Genomic DNA, 20916 nt, shown 5'->3' with positions numbered 1-20916 from the left:
AGAGGACATACGTTATATGAATCATAATACTCTATTTCTTATCAAAGACTAAAAATGTCTTGCATCTCTTTAGTGTACAGAGTGTTCGTTTCCCTAGCTCATCAGTAGAATTGCAACCATAGAACTTAAAAATGTGTTTCAACGCCTATTGTGGTTTTCACTGAATGATATGAGCCAAAGGAAAGCTGAGTAGGTTCTTGTGTGGGGCAGAGTGGCTTAACCTACTTATACACTGTAATATATAAGTCACTCTCCACAGACGTAGCTCTAGACATCGACAACATGGATGGTGACACCATTTCTCCTGGGACCCAGTTGAGTCACGAAGATCATGGTAGGTGCTAACAGTTCTTATGGATTCAGTGAGAGGGTCTAGCAGCGGTCAGATTGTTCCTTTGCTTAGGAGGTGAAAGGAGGGAGAAAGTCAATGTAAGAACTTCCAAATAGGCAGATGCATTGTCTTTAGTTGCTTTTCTTATTTTCTGTGACCAAATAATAGGGGAAAGAAAGCACTTTAGTGGAAGAAGGGTTCACTTTGGCTTATAAGACAAGGGGGCCATTCTGGATGGAAGGGATCTCAGCAGGTGTATGGCACTGGCTGGACATCGCGTCTGTACTCAGGAAGCAAAGACTAAACGTAGACTGTGGTCTTTCCCCAGTGCCTCCCTTTCTCCTAGTCTTTCTTAAGTAGCATCACCAGCTGGGGACCAAGTGCGCAAACACACGAAGTTATGGGGGACGTTTTACCATCACACCAGAACATGCAGTATACGGTTTGTGGCCTTGTGTAGATTGACCATCTCATGTCACATAATCTGGAATCCAGGTAAAAAATATAAGAACCTGCTTTCTTATTTTTGCTTCTTTGTCATCCTTTCACAGAGGAATAGGGTATGTTTCAAGTACAAAGAAATGAGCATGGCATCTGATAGAGTTTAATGGAGTTTGTCATAATCTTGGCAGGTGTTTCAAAGTCTGCTTGCTTTCCTGTGTTCTTATCCTGTCCATGCTTTCATTAATAAGTATTTTAGTAATTTCCTGTGTACTGCCTTTTGCTGAAACCACACAGCTGATATAGGGAATCTGTTTGGACACTAGGGAAGTCAGACAAAATGAAAATACATCACACAGACATCTGTGTAGACTTAACATTATTATGCATGCCTAATGGCACAGTGAATGGGAAGACTTCATCTGTTATGTAAAAGGGCCAGTCTTTCACTAAAAATGACTTGTTCCTATATCTTTATATCCACGGCTAAGTGGCTAGCTCATTTGATAAAGGACTTCCTTTCAAGCACAGACTTTCCCATGACTTGACCAATAGCTCAAGGGGTACATGATCATCTGTCTGAGGCAACTGTAACATAAGATGGGTGGATTTTTCCACGTCTCAGAGTCCTAGACATTTAAACAAATCATAGCAACCTACCCAGTCTGTTGTGGTTCACTTCATTCAAGCAGGATCTTCTGACTAGTCAGGTGATTGTAACATTTTGAAGAATAATTCTGACCTTACTTTACAAGTGGATGCTCAATATGCATTCAGACCAATGCAGGAATTAATCTCTCCGTGCAGCAAAAGTCTGTGTGAATTAAAATGAATACTTTTAGGATAAACAAGGATATATCTGAGAATGGCAGCTTGAGAATTTGTTCTAGGGTTTTTGTGAATCCACAAGTGCGATGTCTATGGTAGTACGTATTACTAATTAGCCTTTTTGAGCACTTACACCACATGTGCTATGTTCACTAAATCACCCAGGAACAATACAGACACATTTATTTTTTACTTCCTTACTACTGATGCACATTCTCTGGATGGAATTGGAGAGATATGATAACGAATAAACCCAAGGTCATGATGCTCTGAGGTGACAGTGGCAAGATGCGAATCAGATGTGTGGCCCCTGATTCTCAGCTTCCCAACTGTTGACCTGTGATTGTTTAGGCTACATGAACACGAACCACTGATTGATTGAAGGAGTCCATCTTCTGAATAAATGTCCTTATTGCTGAATCAACTAGAAATCCAGAGGACAGATGATCAAAATTTTCAGCCTTAATGCGATTTGTGGTGTCTGAACCTGGATCATCCACCTTACAGAAGGAATACAAAGGATGACCCATTTAAGAAAAACTAGCCGGAGTTTAACATACCAATTATTCCAGTGTTGACCCAATCCAAGGCAGATTATTTCATGGTGCTTTTAGACTCCTTTTATTTAGGAGAACAACGTTTTTTTTTTTCCCTCATTTCTCTTGAGGTCTTGCCTCGCTTTCCTTTTTCCTAGCTGGCGAATGGTTGTGCAGCCTTCCAATGATGTTAGTTAAATATATGCACCAAAGCTAGGAATTAGGTGTCACCACTGTTGCCACCAACATAAAAACTCTTGACCTATAACAAGTGATACCATGAGCTGAAAGTTATTTTCTGTTCCCCTAGAATTGCATGAAGGGGACCAAAGGAAGATCTCACAAAAAGAGGCAAAACCGTTGTTGGTTTTCCTAAGACAGAAAAGTTACTTTCACAATACTCAATAATAAAACTGGTCACACTCCAGGTATTAGGGTGACAGCAATTCACAACTGTGGAAGGCATGGAAAGCTAAGGTGTGCTGGGCTTCATGTTTGTGCTTTCAGACTGTCTTTGGAATCTGACATTCCCTCCGGAGTCTCTGGGTCTGACATTCAACAGTGCCTAAAGCGTGAAGTGGGGCTTGTTAACCTCGTGCTCTCGAAGGGGATGCACGGTTGTCAGAAACTTAACCTCATCTTTGGTCTCTGGCATTTCCTAGACAACCGAGGCCATAAGACAATGCCTGACAGACCCACTGAGGGGCCTTGGCCATATGAAGTAGTGGTAGAGGAAGGCCACGGTTAAACAAGCCAGGGCCCCTTATACCACTTCTGTGAGAGGAATGGTGACATTTTGTAGCAGGAACTGAAAAGTAGAACATTCAGCCTGTTACTTTTTTCTGTCAGCTACTTTGTCACAGTGACATTAGTAGGTAACTAATACAATGCCTTCAGGCCAAAAGTTGGAGGTATTGATTAATCCCTAGTCTAGTGCCTTTCTGTGCCAGTAATACTGTATATATTCTTGAGCTATAAAAAGCCATGTGGTGTAAATAATGAAAGAAACAAGCATATCCTTTTTGCAGAAGGCATCCAAACATGGTTTCTGGTTCTAACCATTAGCATCTAGCTGAGCCTTTCCGCATCTGCAAACACCACAGAGCATGCTGTGGCACCAGCATTTGCTATTAAGGCTTTTCCTTTATTTGCTCTTTTAGCTTCATTAGGCTCAATGTGAGTGCTTGGGAAATTGTAGTGTCATATGTCAAGAATGCAGAGCTGAGCAACTGCACAGATTTCAATGTATTCACATGACTCTTAGCGTGATTTGCATGTTGGCCACCTCACATAGTCATGCTGATCTTCTACTGATACTGTCTCATCCATGTGAATTGAGATCTCACCTACACAGACCATGTCATATTTCTATTAACTGGACACTAATTTCCATGATTTTGCAGAGGTGACATTCCAAATCAGACAAGTGTGTTTGCAAATCAGTAATGAAGTCAAATGTTAAACATAGAACAGTTATTAGTTTCTTGGGTTATTTTAAATGAATCCAGTGAACTGTTGGCTCTGTTTAACAATTAGACTTTATTATACAACCCAACTATCCTATATTGGAGGGAAAAGTGGGTTAGGGTTAGCCTTTCCTTCCTATGAAAAGATGGGTAAGCAAAACAGTACAATATACAACGTCTCTGTGCCTACTGTACACAGGCTGGGGTGGACAAATTACATAAACCTGAAGCAGATATGAAAGCCCATCAGCTTCATGTGTGTAGGGGGGGTCTAGCCCATGCATGTTCTTTGGTTTGGGGCTCAGTCTCTATGAGTGCCCATGGGCCCAGGTTAGTTGGCTAGGTAGGTCTTCTTGCGGTTCCCTTGACCTCTCCAGCTCTTTAATCCTTCCCCTAACTCTTCCACAAGACGTCCTGAGTTCCACAATCTTTGGCTGTGGGTCTCTGCATCTGTTTCCATTATCTGCTGGATGAAGCCTCTCAGATGAGAATTCTGTGAGGTTCCTGCCTGTAAGGACAGCAGAGTATCATTAGTAGTGTCAGGGGCTGAGTCCCTCCCATGGGGTAGGCCTCAAGTCGGGCCAGTCATTGGCTGGCCATTCCCTCAATCTCTGTTCCAACTTTTATCCCTTTCACATCTGGTAGGCTAGAGAGATTCTGGGTCAAGGGTTTTGTGAGTTGGTTGGGGTCCCCCTCCCTCCACTGCAAGTCCTGCCTGGCTACAGGGTGTGGCCACTCCCATCTCAGTATCCCCCACTGCTAGGAGTCTCATCAAAGGTCACGCCCATATTTTCCCAGGAGCCTCCCCCCTCCCAGGTCTCCAGCTTGTCCCAGAGATGCCCCAACGCCAATTTCTCTTCTCTCTCCCAGCCCTCTCACCCACCACCCCACCCTCCGTTGAGCAATGTGTATGCTAAAATTAAAATCCTAGATGCCACAGTTGATAAGATGGCTGACTGGCTAAACATGTTTACCTTCCAAGGCTAGATGATCTCAGATTGATTCCAAGAGCCCATATAAAAATTGAAGGAAAGAACCCAACAGCTGGAAGTTCTCTGACTCTCATACACATGTTATGATACGTATCATCACACATACACATCATACACACACACATGCGCCATAACAACAACAACAACAACAACAACAACAACAACAACAACAACAAAGTAATTTAAAAGCTAAACTCATATATGGTTAGTAAATATAGTATATATTGACATTAATCTGTGATAGTTAAAATGTATTTTACAGATATCTAGAAAGCAGTATTGGGCTGGAGAGATGGCTTAGTGGTTAAGAGTACTGACTGCTTTTCCAAAGAACCTGGGTTCAATTCCCAGCATCCACATGGCAGCATCCACAACTGTCTGTAATGCTAAGGTTGGACACCCTCACACTTACATGCATGCAGAACACCAATGCACATTTTTAAAAAAGTAGTATGATCATTTCTAGTTCCATCCATTTGCCCACAAATTTCAGGATTTCCTCGTTTTTAATAGCTGAGTAGTATTCCATAGTGTAAATGTACCACAGTTTCTTTATCCGTTCTTCAACTGAGGGACATTTAGGTTGTTTCCAGGTTCTGGCTATTACAAAGAAGGCTGTTATGAACATGGTTGAGTGTATGTCCTTGTGTGGTCGAGCATCTTCTGGGTATATTCCAAGGAGTGGAATAGCTGGGTCTTGAGGTAGCCCTATTCTGAGTGAGTTAACCCAGGCTCAGAAAGACACACATGGTATATACTCACTTATAATTGATCACTAGTCCAATAGGGATATCCCCTGAAAGTCTTCACTTACCAGGAGATTGGGATAGATGCGGGGACCTCCTATTGAGACTGTAGGTGAGAGGAATATGGGAGAATGGGGAAATAGAAGGACCCAGAGGGTCCTAGAAACCTACAAGAAGAACATCATGATGGGCAGATCTGGATCCAGAGGGGTCTGCTCAAAATACTGCACCAACAAAGGACAATACATGCAGTAAATATTGAATCACTACTCAGATCTAGCCAAGGGACAAGACATTATCCACAGTTGTGTGGAGAGCAGACACTGACTCTGACATGAACTCTGGTGCCCCATATTTGACCACTTCCCCTTGGTGGGGAGGCCTGGTAGCACTCAGAGAGAAAGAATAGGCAAGCTACCAAGATGAGACTTGATAGGCTGTGACCATATGGTGGGGGAGGAGGTCCCCTTCTGTCACAGACCTAGGGGAGGGGAATAGGGTATAGGAGGGAGGAGACAAGCAAGGGGATAACAATTGAGATGTAATCCTAATAAATTAATAAAAAAGTAGTATCATTTTTCTTGACCTGAAAATGGTCTGAAGAAGTGATATAAATATCTACTTTAGCATGACATTTATTTCAGTGTTTTCCCAATTGTCCTAGCTTGTCTTTTTTTTTTTTCTTTCTTCTGGTTGCTGTGATAATAACCAATGCCAAAAGCAACTTGGGGAGGAAAGGGTTTATTTAGCTTACACTTCCAGATAACAGTTCATCATAGAAGGAACTCATAGCTGGAGCTCAAATAGGAACCAAGAGGCAGGAACTGAAGCAGAGACCATGGAAGACCATTCTTTCTGGCTTGCTTTTCCACTCTACCAAAGAAGTCTTTAGTAACCATTGGTTCTATCTAGTGGAACAACCAGCAACAGGTACCACTAAGTCCATTAGAAATTTTCATTTTTACAACATTTTTTCTCTAAATCACTCATAGCACCACAATGTTACATCTATCATATCTATCACATATGATATACATGAATATATATATTATATATATTATATATTATATATATATATTTCACACACACACATCTGAAAGTTTCCTGGAGAAGTACTCGTCCTTTGTCCTAAAGGCCTGGAAACTGGGGCCATATAGGGAGGGAATCAACAGCAGCATCAACACAGTGACAATAGGGACGTAACGCCAGCACACTGTGAAATGCGTTCCTCTGCCACTCACCTCTTTATCTAGACCTCTATCAGAATAGGCTGCCTGCATCAGGGCAGATCCTCCAGCATTAATTAAAGGTATCAAGACAATTCTTTCTTTCTTTCTTTCTTTTTTTTTTGAGACGATTCTTTAGGTGAGGATTCCTACTCATGTGACTTTAATTTGTGATAAGCAGGCGTTAAAAACAGCCTTAATACCACCCAAACTGTTCAATACCCAGTTTGATATTGCTTTAGTTCCCATTAGACAGAAGGACAAAAGTTTTGTTCCTTGTTTCTCTTGAGGCCTTCCCTTGACTTCCTTTCCCCAGGTAGGAAACTGGTCCAGCAGAAGCACAAACGTGTTTCTTAATCAACTACAGCATCAAGACTAGACATATAGACCACAGCACAGTCCATTATTAGGTCAAGCTAATAACTTTTGACCTATAACAAGTGATACCAGGAGCTGAAAGTTATTTTCTCCTCCCCTAGGATTGCATGAGGGGGGTCAAAGGAAGATCTCACAAAAAGAGGCAAAAGCATCACTGGTTGGGGTAAGATGACCTTTCCTTTTCCTAAGATAGAAAGGTAACTTTCACGATACTCAATAATAAAACTGGTCACACTCTAGGTATTAGAGCATTTGCATAAGAAGAGGGCACAGGTCACCCATGACACGACACAGCCTGAGAGGAAGGCATAAACCATGTTCCACAGTGTGCATCAGGAAGCTTTTCTTCTGCAAACATTTTCCTGTTTAGATGAAAACATGTACAAGAAGCTGACAGGCATATCGTACAGGAAAAGTCCCTGTTTCTTCAACAACTGTCCTCTTGTCTGTCTGCTGGTGTCTCCTAAGGTAAACACAGGTGGAAGGGAGTCATCATCTCCCAGGACCAGGCTATCAATATTTTTCTGCTGTTTCACAGTAGCTTTGAGGAAACCTTTAGTAAAGGACCATAGGATAAGTTTTTCTTGATCTAGTCTGAATGGGCAAAAGTGTGAAAAATGCTTATTTTCTTCACACAGTACCTAGCCTCAGGTGTTTTGTAAGGGTGTCAGACAACAGACTAATATAGGATCCTTGAGTTGGCTACTCTTTCCCATCCTGTTTACCTCTGCCCTGAATCACTGAAAAAGTCACAGACCTGTGCCAACATAACTCAGTATGATTTGGGTCTAAGGGTGTTTTCTCTAAATTGCAGGTCTGCTCAAGGAAATGCAGATGCGGTACGTATTCTGGAATGGTTTTCTTAGGACACACTGTAGATAAGTACTTACTCAATGTCTTTGTCTGGTTCCCCACTGTTTCAAAGCAACCTCTTGGCAATGGGATTGTGAATTTGGCGTAAAACAACCATTGATACCCCAAGAGACACACCATGGTTATTTGTATGCAGTTCCCTTATTTACCCTAGTTGTCTGGACTTTTGAGTATCAAGAAACATCTTTATGTATTTTCTTCCAAAAGGCAACCCAATTTCTCAACCCAGTTTTCAAAAAAATTTTTTTAAATGAACAAAAATTAGAGACAATGGTTTACCTACATTATGTAGTCCGAGGCTCCTCATAGCCATGCGTGGTGGAGTCATTTCCCAGCATACCTTGCTACAGAAGACCCAACCAGAACACAGAAGTAAGTGACCAAGGTGGATAGCTAGGGAGAACAAGAGCAAAGTGTGTTCCCAGACATATGGCATACAAGTGACATTTCTAGCCATAACTCCATCAGCTCCTCATGGCATGGGTGGTCAGCAGAGAAGAGTCCTAGCTATGAGAACTCAAGGAACAGCACGGCTGCTCCCAGGTAGAAACTGAAGGCAGCTGCCATGTATCGGGATGAAGTTGAGAGAGACAGGGGAAGCACAGGTGTGCTGGATGGTTTTTTGGTTGTGTTTGTATTTGTTTGCCTGTTTGTTTAGCTCATTTGTTGGAATACCAGAGTGTCATGAACAAGGCCTTATGTTTGATGCTCAATATTGCAGAAACAAGCATGCTGGCACATAGGTTCTACTATTCCAGAAGGGGGTACAGGGACATCAAGAGTTTAATGTCATCCTAAGTCTTGGGCATTTCCTGACCAGCCTGGGCTGTGCCATGAGACAATGCCTGAAAACAGTAATTACTACTACCATGCCGCCACCACTGCCACCACTCATCATCATCACCATCATCATCATCATCATCATCATCATCAAAAACAGCAAACAAAGGAAAAAACCCACCTGATTCTAGCCATATCATTCTGAAAATGGGATACTCAGCGTCAGAAAACACAGTGGATATGTCTCATAATTCTGCTTTCCTTCAACATGGCTTGTTCCAAAAAGAACTGGTGAAATGCTTTAGCACGATAGAAACCTTGGCCATGACTCCAAAACCTACACAGTGTAGGGATGCTGTCCACTAAGTACTCCAGGCAACATGAAGCCATTAATCTGGTCTCAGTCATTCTTTTGACTTTTCCAGGGGAAGTAGACTCTGTCTCCCCCAAAGCCCTTGCCCTCCCTATGGCCAGTTCCGATGCTGGATGCTAAGTGGGAACATAGAGAGGCTGCACACTGAGTGGACTGTCCAGCCACTAATGAGTATGATTATTTCTAACACGGCTGAGGCTCAGGGTGTGCCTGTGCGTGCAGGCATTAGCCAAGGAGGCTTTTAGTATCGTGGGGTAGGACTGTGTGTCCTGCCCGTGGATGGCAGAAGGGTTTGTAAAGTGTGACCTGGACTCTGTTGAGGAAGTGGCGACAAGAGAAGGTGCAAGCTTAGAGGGAGTGAAGCCTCTGATCCTCGTTTGGCATGGCGGTGTTTAGGTTCCACAGCTGTCACCAAGAATGTCGTGTACACAGACACAATTCCTTCATTACATCGCCAAAGCACCACATTTCCTCTCTGTCTGGGTGAGCCGCGTGTCACCTGAAGAGAAGTGACTTTTTCCCCAACCCTGCCATGCTAGCTGGTTTAGAAAGACTTGGAGTCTGAGTCACCATGGCGTCTCTTGCCACTCTGGTTGTCTTATCATTAGAAACAGTCACTGATCAATGCTGACAGCATGAAGGTAGTGGGGGGGGGGAGGGGAGCAGCGCCACACTCGGTCACTCACCAGAGTCCGTTACACTACTTCTTTTGAAAGAATTAGTCTCGTTTGGTGTCAAGAGATTTAAAAATACAGCATCCATCCCTATTTATTTATTTATTTACTTAGGTCTGGTAATTTGGTCGCAGGGACATGAGGATAAATAATACAGAGTAAAACTACTAGGTACAGAGAGCCCCTTGGCAGCCCCCTCTCATTGAAGGCGATATTACTTGTGCATGAATTACAAAACAACGATTAGCTAAATAGGGAAAAGTACATTGGCCATTGTTTCGAGACCATGCAACTATGATCTCTTGACCCAGCCCTTGCTTTCTGTCTGACTGGTCCAGCATCCACCAAATACCATAGAGTACTTGTGGAGACCTAGTGGTGATCTTTAAGGCTCTACATTCATTTATGTTTCTAGAATCCTTAAACTGATCGTGAGTGCTTAGGAAACTGTAGTGCCATATTGCTAAGGACGAAGATCTGAGGACTCGCCCACATTTCACTCTGCTCACAAGGCCCTTAAATGATTCCTGTGCTGAGCATCCTACTGCCCTACCCTTCTGGTGACACTATCGCATGCACATGAATTGAGGCCTTACCTATGTGCAGAGTTGGCCCGTGTTCACTGGTGTCTGTGATCTTCAAGAATTCTGAATCAGATAGGCATGGTAAATGCTTAAACAACTCTCATTAGCTTTCCTATCTTTTAATGTAGTTTAGCTGACCTGATTTTTTGTTGTTGTTGTGAATGCATTACAGTTTCTGCAATCAAGAAAAAATTGGGCTTTAAAGACAAAAAACAGAAGGCCAGAAAAGAACCAAAAATCGTTGTCCTGTATACAGCAGACAAGGTCTCCACCACTAACGGTACTGTGGAAATTCAATGATCGGGGTTATTCACATAGCTGTAGATTAATACTGCATTTCCTCTGTGGAGAGAATGAAGCTCCCTTGCAGTTTTTTTTTAACATGATGTGTTCATTTCCCTCACTCATCTGTACTTAAATGTGCATTTCCACATCTATTGTGGTCCTCACTGCATGACTGAAGGGAAACTGTTCTTGTGTAGGGCGGTGTGGCTTCACTCACTACAGGCACCAATATTTGAACCACTCTCTCTACTGACTTTCTTCCAGATACCGATGACATGGATGACTTGACAGGTGAGCAAAGTAAGTAACGCATTAATGGTAAGCAACGGTCAGATACAATGAGAGGGTCTAGGAGTAATCACGTTATTCCTTCTGCTGGGGAGGCAGAGGAAGAGAGAAAGTCAATTTAGGAGACTTCCCAATGAGGTAAGGAGACTTTATTGTGCAATCATCCTGTTTCAGTGGCTTTGATTTTGTTGATGTAATAATCTAACAAGAAGGATTTTAATGTAGGAAGGGTTTACTCTGGCTCATAACTCAAGAGGATCATTCTATCATGGTGAAGGAGACGTGGAAGGCAGCAGGGATGGCATCTCAGTAGGCGCAGGGACAGGTAGTCACCTGACACCCATACTGTCAGGCACAGGGACAGGTAGTCACCTGACACCCATACTCTGAAGGCAATAACGAAGCAGAAGACTGGTTCAATGTTTACTGCATGTATTGGCCTTGGTTGGTGCAGTAGTTTGAGCAGACCTCCCTGGGTCCAGATCTATTGAACTCCTACTCACATCTAGCCAATGGACAGGACATTATCCACAGTTGTGTGGAAAGCGGGGACTGACTCTAACATGAACTCTGGTGCCCCCTGTTTGACCACTTCCCCTTGGTGGGGAGGCCAGGTGGTACTCAGAGCAAGAATAGGCAGGCTACCAAGATGAGACTTGAGAGGCTGTGACCGTATGGTGGGGGAGGAGGTCCCCTTCTGTCATAGACCTAGGGTGAAAGAGAGAGGGAGGAAGGGAGGAAAGGGAGGATACAAGGAAGGGGATGACAACTGAGATGTAATCTGAATAAATTAATTAAAAAAAAAAAAGTTAGACTGGGTTCCAGTGCCTAAAAGATCAGTTCCAAGTGACTCTCATCCTCCAGAGAGACCCTACCTCCTAAAGGTTCCAAACCTTCTCAAGTGGTATGAACCACTTGCGACCAAGTGTTCAAACACCTGAGGCCACAGGGGACATTTCATATGCACAGCCGGGCACATAAGTCAGGGCCTTGTATAGGTTTGTTATGGCACGGCACAGAATGTAGGCTTTAAGTGGTAATCTCAGGACTCAGCTTTTCAATTTGGCCTCCTTTTCATCTATCTTCCGTGTAGGAAATTAGTATATTCCAAGTACAAAGAAACAGCTGTGGCACATGGTCAAGAGCTTTAGATAGTTAGCAGCTTGCAGCCAAGCCAGCGCTCATTGGGCCCTTGTTCTCCCGGTGCTTCCATTAATCATTAGTTTATTTCCTTCGTGCTAAGCTTTTTCCCCCCCGAAGACAGGTGATAATGGGGCACTATTGTGACATCAGAGAAGTCAGACAGAATGAAGACACATCACACAAATGGTCTGTGGAGACTTCAAAGGCAAAAACTGCACTTATGTAGAACTGTAGAAAGGTTAGGATTTCACACACCTCTCCACACACACCCACTGTTCTATCCTTCTGCGTTTTGATACAGTGGATGTTTCAGGTGATAACATGCTTGCCTTGCTAACTTATATAAGGACTTTGCCATGCGTTGGTACAGCGACACACTCACCTTGAGTCCTGACAAGGGGGGCGGTGAGGGAGTGAAGAAAGGACAGACACACAGACACATGTACAGAACAACTGAGCTCAGGGTGTAAGGTGAGGGCATAAGCTCTGACGAAGGACATCCACTGACTCTAGCAACCTGACATCTCATTGAGTTAGCCAAGTACAGCCCAGGGTGAAGGGCCTTCTGCCCTGTGGCGGGTTTCCCCAGGCAAGCACAACACCACCAGGAGGAAGCTTCAGTTGCTAGTTTCTGTGCACACTGATCAGGCACCACTAAACACTTCCGCTCACCCCAGAAGCTACACAGCCTGGGACAGAAGCAGATAACTACTCCTCAGACCAGCACTGCAGTGCTCACACAATGCCTCACTCCTGGGCAAACTCTCATGTGGAACCGTGTTACCAAACGGCAGGGGCCAAATCACCAAATCACCTCCCCCCACTTCCCCACTGCAACACTAGTTCTGAACCTGGACGGACGCTTAAATGGTGAGTGCAATTGGTGCCACTGTAGAGGGAAGCCAGGAGGAGAGATGAGTGATGAGTAGTGGTTGTCTGTTCAATGTAAAACTCCAAGTATCGCCCAGCCTCCAATCAGCGATTACCGGAGAACAAAGAGTGCACAGTTCAGCATCATCACAGCATGTGCTTGGAAGTTCCTTTCCTTTTCTACCACAATGTACTCTATGGAGATTTAAGTTGACTCTGCTAGGTCTGGTAGATGCACTTGCCTTTTATAACTGTGACCTGAGTTGAATTCCTGGTACCTATGTGGAGGTGGAAGGAGAGAACCATACACATGAAGTGACCACAGTAAGTAAAAAGTAATTAAAAATGTAATTGTATATCGTTCATGAATGCAGTATGCCAGTCTTGCTCTGTGGTGGATTAAAAAAAAAAAAATCAAGATCTTTAGAAATGTCAGTTTTCTCGATTTCAAAATGGCCCGAAGAAATGATGGAGATTTGTCACTTTAATCTTAACATTTACTTCAGTTTACCCAAACCGAGATGGACTATTTTATATTACTTTTCATGCCCATTACTTTGAGGAAAAATGCTATTGTTCCTCACTGATTTTTTTCAGGTCTTCCTTTGCTTTCCTTTTTCCATCCATGGAAAAAATATATAAGGGCAGCCTAACCTTGTTTGTTAAGTATATCCACCAAGGCTGGGCATATAGACTCAGTTCATTGTCCTTTTCAAGCCAAGAACCCTTGGTATATATCAAACAGTACCATGAGCTCAGTCATTTTCTGTCCTCTAGTGACGCATGAGCAGAAGTCCTCAGAAAAACAGAGGATAAACCCGCCACTGGTTTACAAGGTAAGATGGCCTATTTTCCTAAGATAGAAAGGTTACTTCTGTGACTCCTTATTTTTTGTAATAGTTACCACATTTGAATAATAAATACAGCTTACACAGTAGATATTCTTGGACAGAGGGTGCATTATGCCAAGTCACCCATGACACAACAGAGCATGAGACTATAAACTATGTCAGGGTCCATAGTGTGTGCCTGGAAGCTCTTCTTGTGACAAATATTTTCCTGTGTAGATTAAAATGTGTGTAAGAGCAGACAGGCACATTGTACAGGGAAAGCTCCTGGTTTTCTACAACTGTCCTCTTTCCACTGCGGACTTGTAAGGTTAACACAGGTGGAATGAGTTTCCCTAAATATTTATGTGGTATGAAGTTCTGGTATCCGTTAAGGGACTTTGAGGTGGTCAGTCCTTTAAAGCACGAGGTCAGAGCAGATACTTAGGACAAAGAGGCACACCTTTGAAGAAGTTCATCTCACCAGATCAAGTGGTCAAAATGTTTCTCTGCCAAATTTTAACACAGCTTTTAGGAAATGCTTTGTAAAGAGGAAAAAAACATAGCTTTGTCTGATCATGTTTGATAAGCAAAATGAGAAAAATACTTTACATAGTACCCAGCCTCAGGTGTTTTGTGACAGCATCAAACAGAATAATACAGAAGGCTTTCTTGTTTTGTTTTGTTTTGTTTTGTTTTTTTGTTTTTCAGGACAGGGTTTCTCTGTGTAGCCTTGGCTGTCCTGGACTCTCTTTGTAGACCAGGCTGGCCTCGAACTCACAGCGATCCGCCTGCCTCTGCCTCCAGAGTGCTGGGATTAAAGGCATGTGCTACCACACCTGGCTATAGAAGGCATTTTTTAAAACTTGTCAAATTCTCCCTATTCTGTTTATTTTTTTCCAATAAAACAGGAGAACCAAAGACCTGTGTAAACAGACCTCAGTATAACTTAAGGGTGTTTTCTCTAACTTGCAGGAGCCGTTTAAGAAAAGAAGTTGCTGTACGTATCCTGGGATGCCTTTCTTAGGACATGCTATAGATAAGAACTGTACAAAGTATCATTGTCTCTGGTTCCCCAGCGCTTCCAGAGGAACGTGCTGGCCATGAGGATGTAGAGTATAGTTTAAAATCACAACTGATATTCTAAGTGACAAATCACGGTCACGAGTCTATAGTTGTCTTATTCGCCTTAGTTGCCTTGGGATTTTGTGTATCATGAAATGACTGTTTCTCATCTTTCCAAACCAATTCTCAGTATCAGTTTTGTCAAGGAGAGAAATCAGAGTTCACCCTTTTGCTAAATTAATTAGGGCAGAGCTCAACATAGCCATGAATGGTGGAGTCATTTCTCAGCAAACCCTGCTACGGAAGAACCAACCAGGACAGGGAGATAAGTGACCAAGGTGGATTGCTAGGGAGCACAAGAGCAAAGTGTCTTCCCAGACATATGGGATAAACATCACATTTTACCCTACCAAGATCTGTGTATAAACTATGTAGAAATTCAGCTTTCCATCATATATCCAGATCAAGCCTCACCTCCAGAGAACCCAAACAGTGCCATGGCTGTTGAGTGGTCAAAAGCTGAAGGTACATTCAGGCTGTAGGTTTTTGTTTTGTTTTTGTTTTGAAGCTCAGCTATTGGAATACCAGGTTGTCATGGGTAAAGCCTGGAGACTGATACTCAACTCTGCAGAAACTTGGGTGTTGTCACATAGGTTTCTGGGTGGTCAAGGATTTCATGTCATTTTCAGTCTCAGGCATTTTCTGGATAGCCCAGGTTGTGATACAGACCCTACCTGGAAACAGCAGCTGCCATCACCACAACAAAAAGTGAAAGAAAAGGTCCACCTTCCTGTAGTCGTGGCTCTCTGGCAGGGAGAAAGTGTACATCAGAAAACATGGTGGATGTGTGTCCTAATTGGCTTTCACTTCCACATGACTGATTCTACACAGAATTAGTGAAACGCTTTAGCATAATAGAACCTGTTACCACAAGTCCAAACCCACCCAGTTCTAGGTTCCTGTCCACTTAGAACTCCAGTCAACACTGAAGTTATTTATTTATTTATTTATTTTGTTGTTGTTGTTGTTGTTTTTCGGGACAGGATTTCTCTGTGTAGCCTTGGCTGTCCTGGAACTCACTCTGTAGATCAAGCTGGCCTCAAACTCACAGAGATCCTCCTGTCTCTGCCTCCCTGAATGCAGTGCTGGGATTAAAGGTGTGCGCCACCATTGCCTGGCTAACACTGGAGTTATTAATCTGGTCTCACTCATTCTTTTGATCATAAATGTTTCAAGCTGATCTACACACTGTCCGTCACTGATGGTTAGTCTCTAAGTTGGCTGGTAAGTGAGGACACAGGGAGCCCATGCACTCGGTGGAGTTATGCAGGCAGCGTGGAAGTGTCATCATTCCTAAGGTGCCCTTTTCCTCAAGGAAATAGCCATTTTGGGGTGGAGGGGAGAGGGTGGGGTCAGGTTGGAAATATAGAATATCCATCCTTGTTTTAGTTTTCTTCTTTCTGTCAGATAATTTGGTCAATAATATTAAGGTAACTATTACAGTGCCCTCAGACAAAAGTAGGAAGTAGAGATGGTCCCTTAGCAACATTCCTCTCTGTTGGTGATCTTATATATTGTTCACAACTGTAAAACATGTTCTGTGAGGAGTAAAAAGAAACAGCCACTGCCTGCTGACCTGGCAACGTACATACACTATCTGTGAATCTAATCATGGCCTCTCGCTGATTTTTCTGGCCTTTAGCAAACACCACAGTGCTCCCTTTTTAGAGCTAGTGTTTTTCTTTAGGGCTTAACATTCATTTACTCTTGCAGATTCACTAGGCTTAATGGGACTCCTTAGGAAGTTGTGATGTCATAGTTTCAGGAACTGAGAAGTGAGGGATTGCACTAACTTCTCTGTGTTCACATGGCTCTTAATTAACTTGGATGGTCACCATTCTGCATACTCAGCCAAATGCTGTTATGTCCACCTCATCTCGTCCGCACGGGTTGAGATCTTACCTACCCTGACTACATGTATCATGTGTACTTTAGTAATGATGTCCCTGATCTTCCAGAATAAAAAGAATAAAAAAAAACGTGCCTGCAGAAGAGTAATGAGATCAAATGTTTGAGCACAGAACACCAGTCAGTTTCCTTTTGCTGTCTGTGATTCAGCTAACCTATTTTTGTTGTGGATGATTTTCAGTTTCTTCCCTATTGAAAAGATTGGGCTTCAGATGTGCCCAGGATTCCGAGAGCAGTGGCACACTTCAAAACGAGATTGTGCACACAGTTGATAAGGCCTGCAGCACTCGGGATGGTACGGTGGAAATTCAATCATATTTTGAGTTCCTAAAATTAATCAGTTTTTAATGTGTTTTGCCTGTATGTATGTTGTTGCACCACATGTTGCCTAGTGCCAGTGGAGGCCAGAAGAGGGCACTGGGTCCCCTTGAATTGGAGTTACACCTGCTTGTGAACTACCATGCGGGTGCTGGGAATCAAACCCTAGACCTCTGGAAAAGCAGTGCTCTTAACCACTCAGCCAAGCTCAAGCTCCTAGTTTGTTATTAATAGGATCTGCAAGAAAGATGTATCTCCTCTGTCGAAAAATGAGTTGCTTTGCAGTATTTTTGACATGTGGAGTGTTATTTTAATCTCACTAGTAGGATGTCTATTGTGGTACTTAGTGCATGACCTGGACCAAAAGAAAGCCGAGCTTGTTCTTGTGAGAGGGCAGTGCAGTTTCATTACTATGGTCACCAAGGTATGAGTCACTCACCTCTCCCCACTGACTTTCTTCCAGATATTGGTGATATATTTGAGGACGACGCTGATGACGATGACACGGGTAGGGAGAACAGCCTTCAAAGCGATGATGTTGGTGATGGTGGGTTAATGGCATTCCCTGTCGGATCCAACTCTCCACTGACTTTCTTCCAGGTATTCTTGATGTGCTTGAGGACGAAGCTGATGACGATAACATGGGTAGGGAGAACAGCCTTCAAAGCGATGATGTTGGTGATGGTGGGTTAATGGCATTCCCTGTCAGATCTAATTCTCCACTGACTTTCTTCCAGATATTCCTGGTCTGTTTAAGGACGGCACTGATGACGATAACATGGGTAGGGAGAACAGCCTTCAAAGCGATGATGTTGGTGATGGTGGGTTAATGGCATTCCCTGTCAGATCTAATTCTCCACTGACTTTCTTCCAGATATTCCTGGTCTGTTTAAGGATGGCACTGATGACGATAACATGGGTAGGGAGAACAGCCTTCAAAGCGATGATGTTGGTGATGGTGGGTTAATGGCATTCCCTGTCAGATCCAACTCTCCACTGACTTTCTTCCAGATATTCCTGGTCTGTTTAAGGATGGCACTGATGACGATAACATGGGTAGGGAGAACAGCCTTCAAAGCGATGATCTTGGTGATGGTGGGTTAATGGCATTCCCTGTCAGATCCAACTCTCTACTGACTTTCTTCCAGGTATTCCTGATCTGCTTGAGGAAGACAATGACGATAATATGGGTAGGGAGAACAGCCTTCAAAGAGATGATGTTGGTGATGGTGGGTTAGTGCATTCTCTGTCAGATCCAACTCTCCACTGACTTTCTTCCAGATATTCCTGGTCTGTTTGAGGATGGCACTGATGACGATGACACGGGTAGGGAGAACAGCCTTCAAAGCGATGATGTTGGTGATGGTGGGTTAATGGCATTCCCTGTCAGATCCAACTCTCCACTGACTTTCTTCCAGATATTGATGATATATTTGAGGATGACGCTGATGACGATGACACGGGTAGGGAGAACAGCCTTCAAAGCGATGATCTTGGTGATGGTGGGTTTAATGGCATTCCCTGTCAGATCCAACTCTCTACTGACTTTCTTCCAGATATTGATGATATATTTGAGGACGATGCTGAGGATGATGACACGGGTAGGGAGAACAGCCTTCAAAGCGATGATGTTGGTGATGGTGGGTTAATGGCATTCCCTGTCAGATCCAACTCTCTATTGACTTTCTTCCAGATATTCCTTATCTGTTTGAGGACGATGATGACGATAACATGGGTAGGGAGAACAGCCTTCAAAGCGATGATCTTGGTGATGGCGGGTTAATGGCATTCCCTGTCAGATCCAACTCTCTACTGACTTTCTTCTAGATATTTCTGATATGGATGAGAACAACTTGGGTAGCTGGACCAGCTTGAAAAATGATGGACTCCTTAGTGGTAAGTAATGGCATCCCTGGTCAGATCCAGTGAACAGTCTAGCAGCCATCAGGTGTTCCTTCTGCTTGGAGGGCAGAGGAAGAGAGAAATCCAATTCAAAGGTCTTCCAAATGGACAGAAGCAATGGCCAGTGTCTGCTCCCGAATCACTGTGTTTTAGTTGCTTTTTTAATTCCTGTGATGAAATTAATGACAAGAAACAACTTAAGGGAGGAAGGGTTTATCGTGGGTTATTGTTAAAGTGGACCACTGCTCCACGTAGAATAAGACATGGCAGCTGGCAGGGGAGAGGTGGCTGGAGGCAGAGGGGAGTAGCTGGTCACATTGCATTCACAATCTACAATCAGAAGGCAGAGAATTAAAGGAAGTGGGGCTGGCTCCCAAACAGAAAGACCCTCCCCAGTGACTCACTTTACTCAAGGAGGCTCCACCTCTAAAGGTTCTAAACCTTCCCAAACAGCACCCCCAGCTCCACCGTACATGTTCAAACACACAGGGCTACATTCTAACTAGGACACATAGTATTCAGTCTAGGACCTTGTATGGATTAACCACATCATAGCATGAATGCGGAGTCTAAACAGAAAGGACACGCTTCCTCATTCATTCCTTGCCCTCTTTCTCCCACAAAGGAATATCATATGTCCTAAGCATGAAGACATTGTCGTGTTTCTGCCTGCCATCATTTAGTTCCTCAAACTGAAGGCCATATTCTCCTGTGTCCTCGTCCTGACAGAGTCTTCAGAATTCCATATTTTAGTTATTTCCCATGTGCCACCCTTTGCTGAAACCACATACGGTATAGGGAATCCAGAGAGAAGGCACATATATCACATCAACAAAACACTGTGGAGGTTTAGTCCTTGGGCGTGTGTAATGCTGTAGAAAATGAATGTGAAGACTGTGAGGTAAAACTACCAGACTTTCACACGCAAAGGCAATTGTTCCTACCTCTGTTTATGACGCTTAGGGGGCTGTGTGGGCAGCTCAGGAGATAGAGCGCTTGCCCTGAAGAACAGCAACCTTCCTATGAGCTGGCTGAACAGGAGCCCTCGTATTTGTGAGGCATTAGTAACGGATGATGGTGGGTTTTTCAGGTGTAACCATAGGAGACATTTTAATATATAATTTCAGTCCACCCATGGCTCCTGAGTTCTCACTTAAATGTTAAGAATATGCACCATTTTAGAGAACACTGGTGGCCTATGTTAGGAATAGACTCTTGAGTATGCACTCAGGCCAACTTAGGGACAATTTTTAAGCTTTTCTATAACTGTCCAGCCCAAGTCCATGTGAAATTGAAACGAATACATTCATAATGAGCATGCCTATGCCCCAGAAGAACAACTGTTTGGGAATGTGTTATCTGGGGGTTTATGGTTCTATGAAGCCAGGTTGTGCAGCCTATGGCAACACAATCTGTGAATAATCTCCTTCAGCATTTACACCACATGCCTTGTGTTTGTGAAGTCGCGCGGGATCAGTACTGCAATGTGCTTGTCATGCGCGGGATCAGTACTGCAATGTGCTTGTCATGCGCGGGATCAGTACTGCGATGTGCTTGTCATGCGCGGGATCAGTACTGCAATGTGCTTGTCATGCGCGGGATCAGTGCTGCAATGTGCTTGTCATGCGCGGGATCAGTACTGCAATGTGCTTGTCATGCGCGGGATCAGTACTGCAATGTGCTTGTTATGTGCATCTCCTGGGTGGAATCAAAGAGGCACAATGATGAGGGGACACAAGCTTGTGATGCTTTTAGGTGTAAGGCCCCAGGTGGAAATCCCACATATAGTGTCAGAATCTGTGGCTTTAATCTATACATATGTGCTCAGAATTAGGCTCTGAGACCATTAGCCACCATAGAAGAGGTTCTGTAGTCTGTGTGAATTTCTGGATTCCCAAAGCCAGTATGAATCCGCATGATAATAATGTAGAGCGAAAGGGTCACAGCCCAGGGTAGGTGTTGCTACAAGCATCCTGATTTCATCACTGTGGTGATGTAGACAGCACATAGAAAGAACTGATG

General features: G+C 43.5%; 1 protein-coding gene across 7 annotated transcripts in view; it reads left to right on the top strand.

The window, feature by feature from the left end:
- Window positions 1-20916, top strand: part of LOC311597917 (uncharacterized protein) — a 40714-nt gene that overhangs the window by 16766 nt on the left and 3032 nt on the right. For 2 of the 7 annotated variants that reach the window (XM_084782523.1, XM_084782520.1), the window contains 15 exons: window positions 260-334; window positions 7046-7107; window positions 7759-7783; window positions 10401-10508; window positions 10778-10804; window positions 13592-13650; window positions 14617-14641; window positions 16856-16969; window positions 17456-17500; window positions 17593-17637; window positions 17730-17774; window positions 17867-17911; window positions 18274-18318; window positions 18686-18727; window positions 18820-18888. In XM_084782523.1, the coding sequence (XP_084638649.1) occupies window positions 260-334; window positions 7046-7107; window positions 7759-7783; window positions 10401-10508; window positions 10778-10804; window positions 13592-13650; window positions 14617-14641; window positions 16856-16969; window positions 17456-17500; window positions 17593-17637; window positions 17730-17774; window positions 17867-17911; window positions 18274-18318; window positions 18686-18727; window positions 18820-18888 (831 nt within the window). Of the gene's footprint in view, window positions 1-259; window positions 335-7045; window positions 7108-7758; window positions 7784-10400; window positions 10509-10777; window positions 10805-13591; window positions 13651-14616; window positions 14642-16855; window positions 16970-17455; window positions 17501-17592; window positions 17638-17729; window positions 17775-17866; window positions 17912-18003; window positions 18141-18273; window positions 18319-18685; window positions 18728-18819; window positions 19059-20916 lie in introns of those variants that run through there. The other 5 variants (XR_014779400.1, XM_084782521.1, XR_014779399.1 and 2 more) reach the window with 5 other exon arrangements.

Source organism: Acomys minous (assembly GCF_964271855.1).
Source record: "Acomys minous genome assembly, chromosome: 5".
In the NCBI taxonomy this organism is placed as follows: domain Eukaryota; kingdom Metazoa; phylum Chordata; class Mammalia; order Rodentia; family Muridae; genus Acomys; species Acomys minous.
This window is presented reverse-complemented; position numbering and strand designations above follow the sequence as displayed.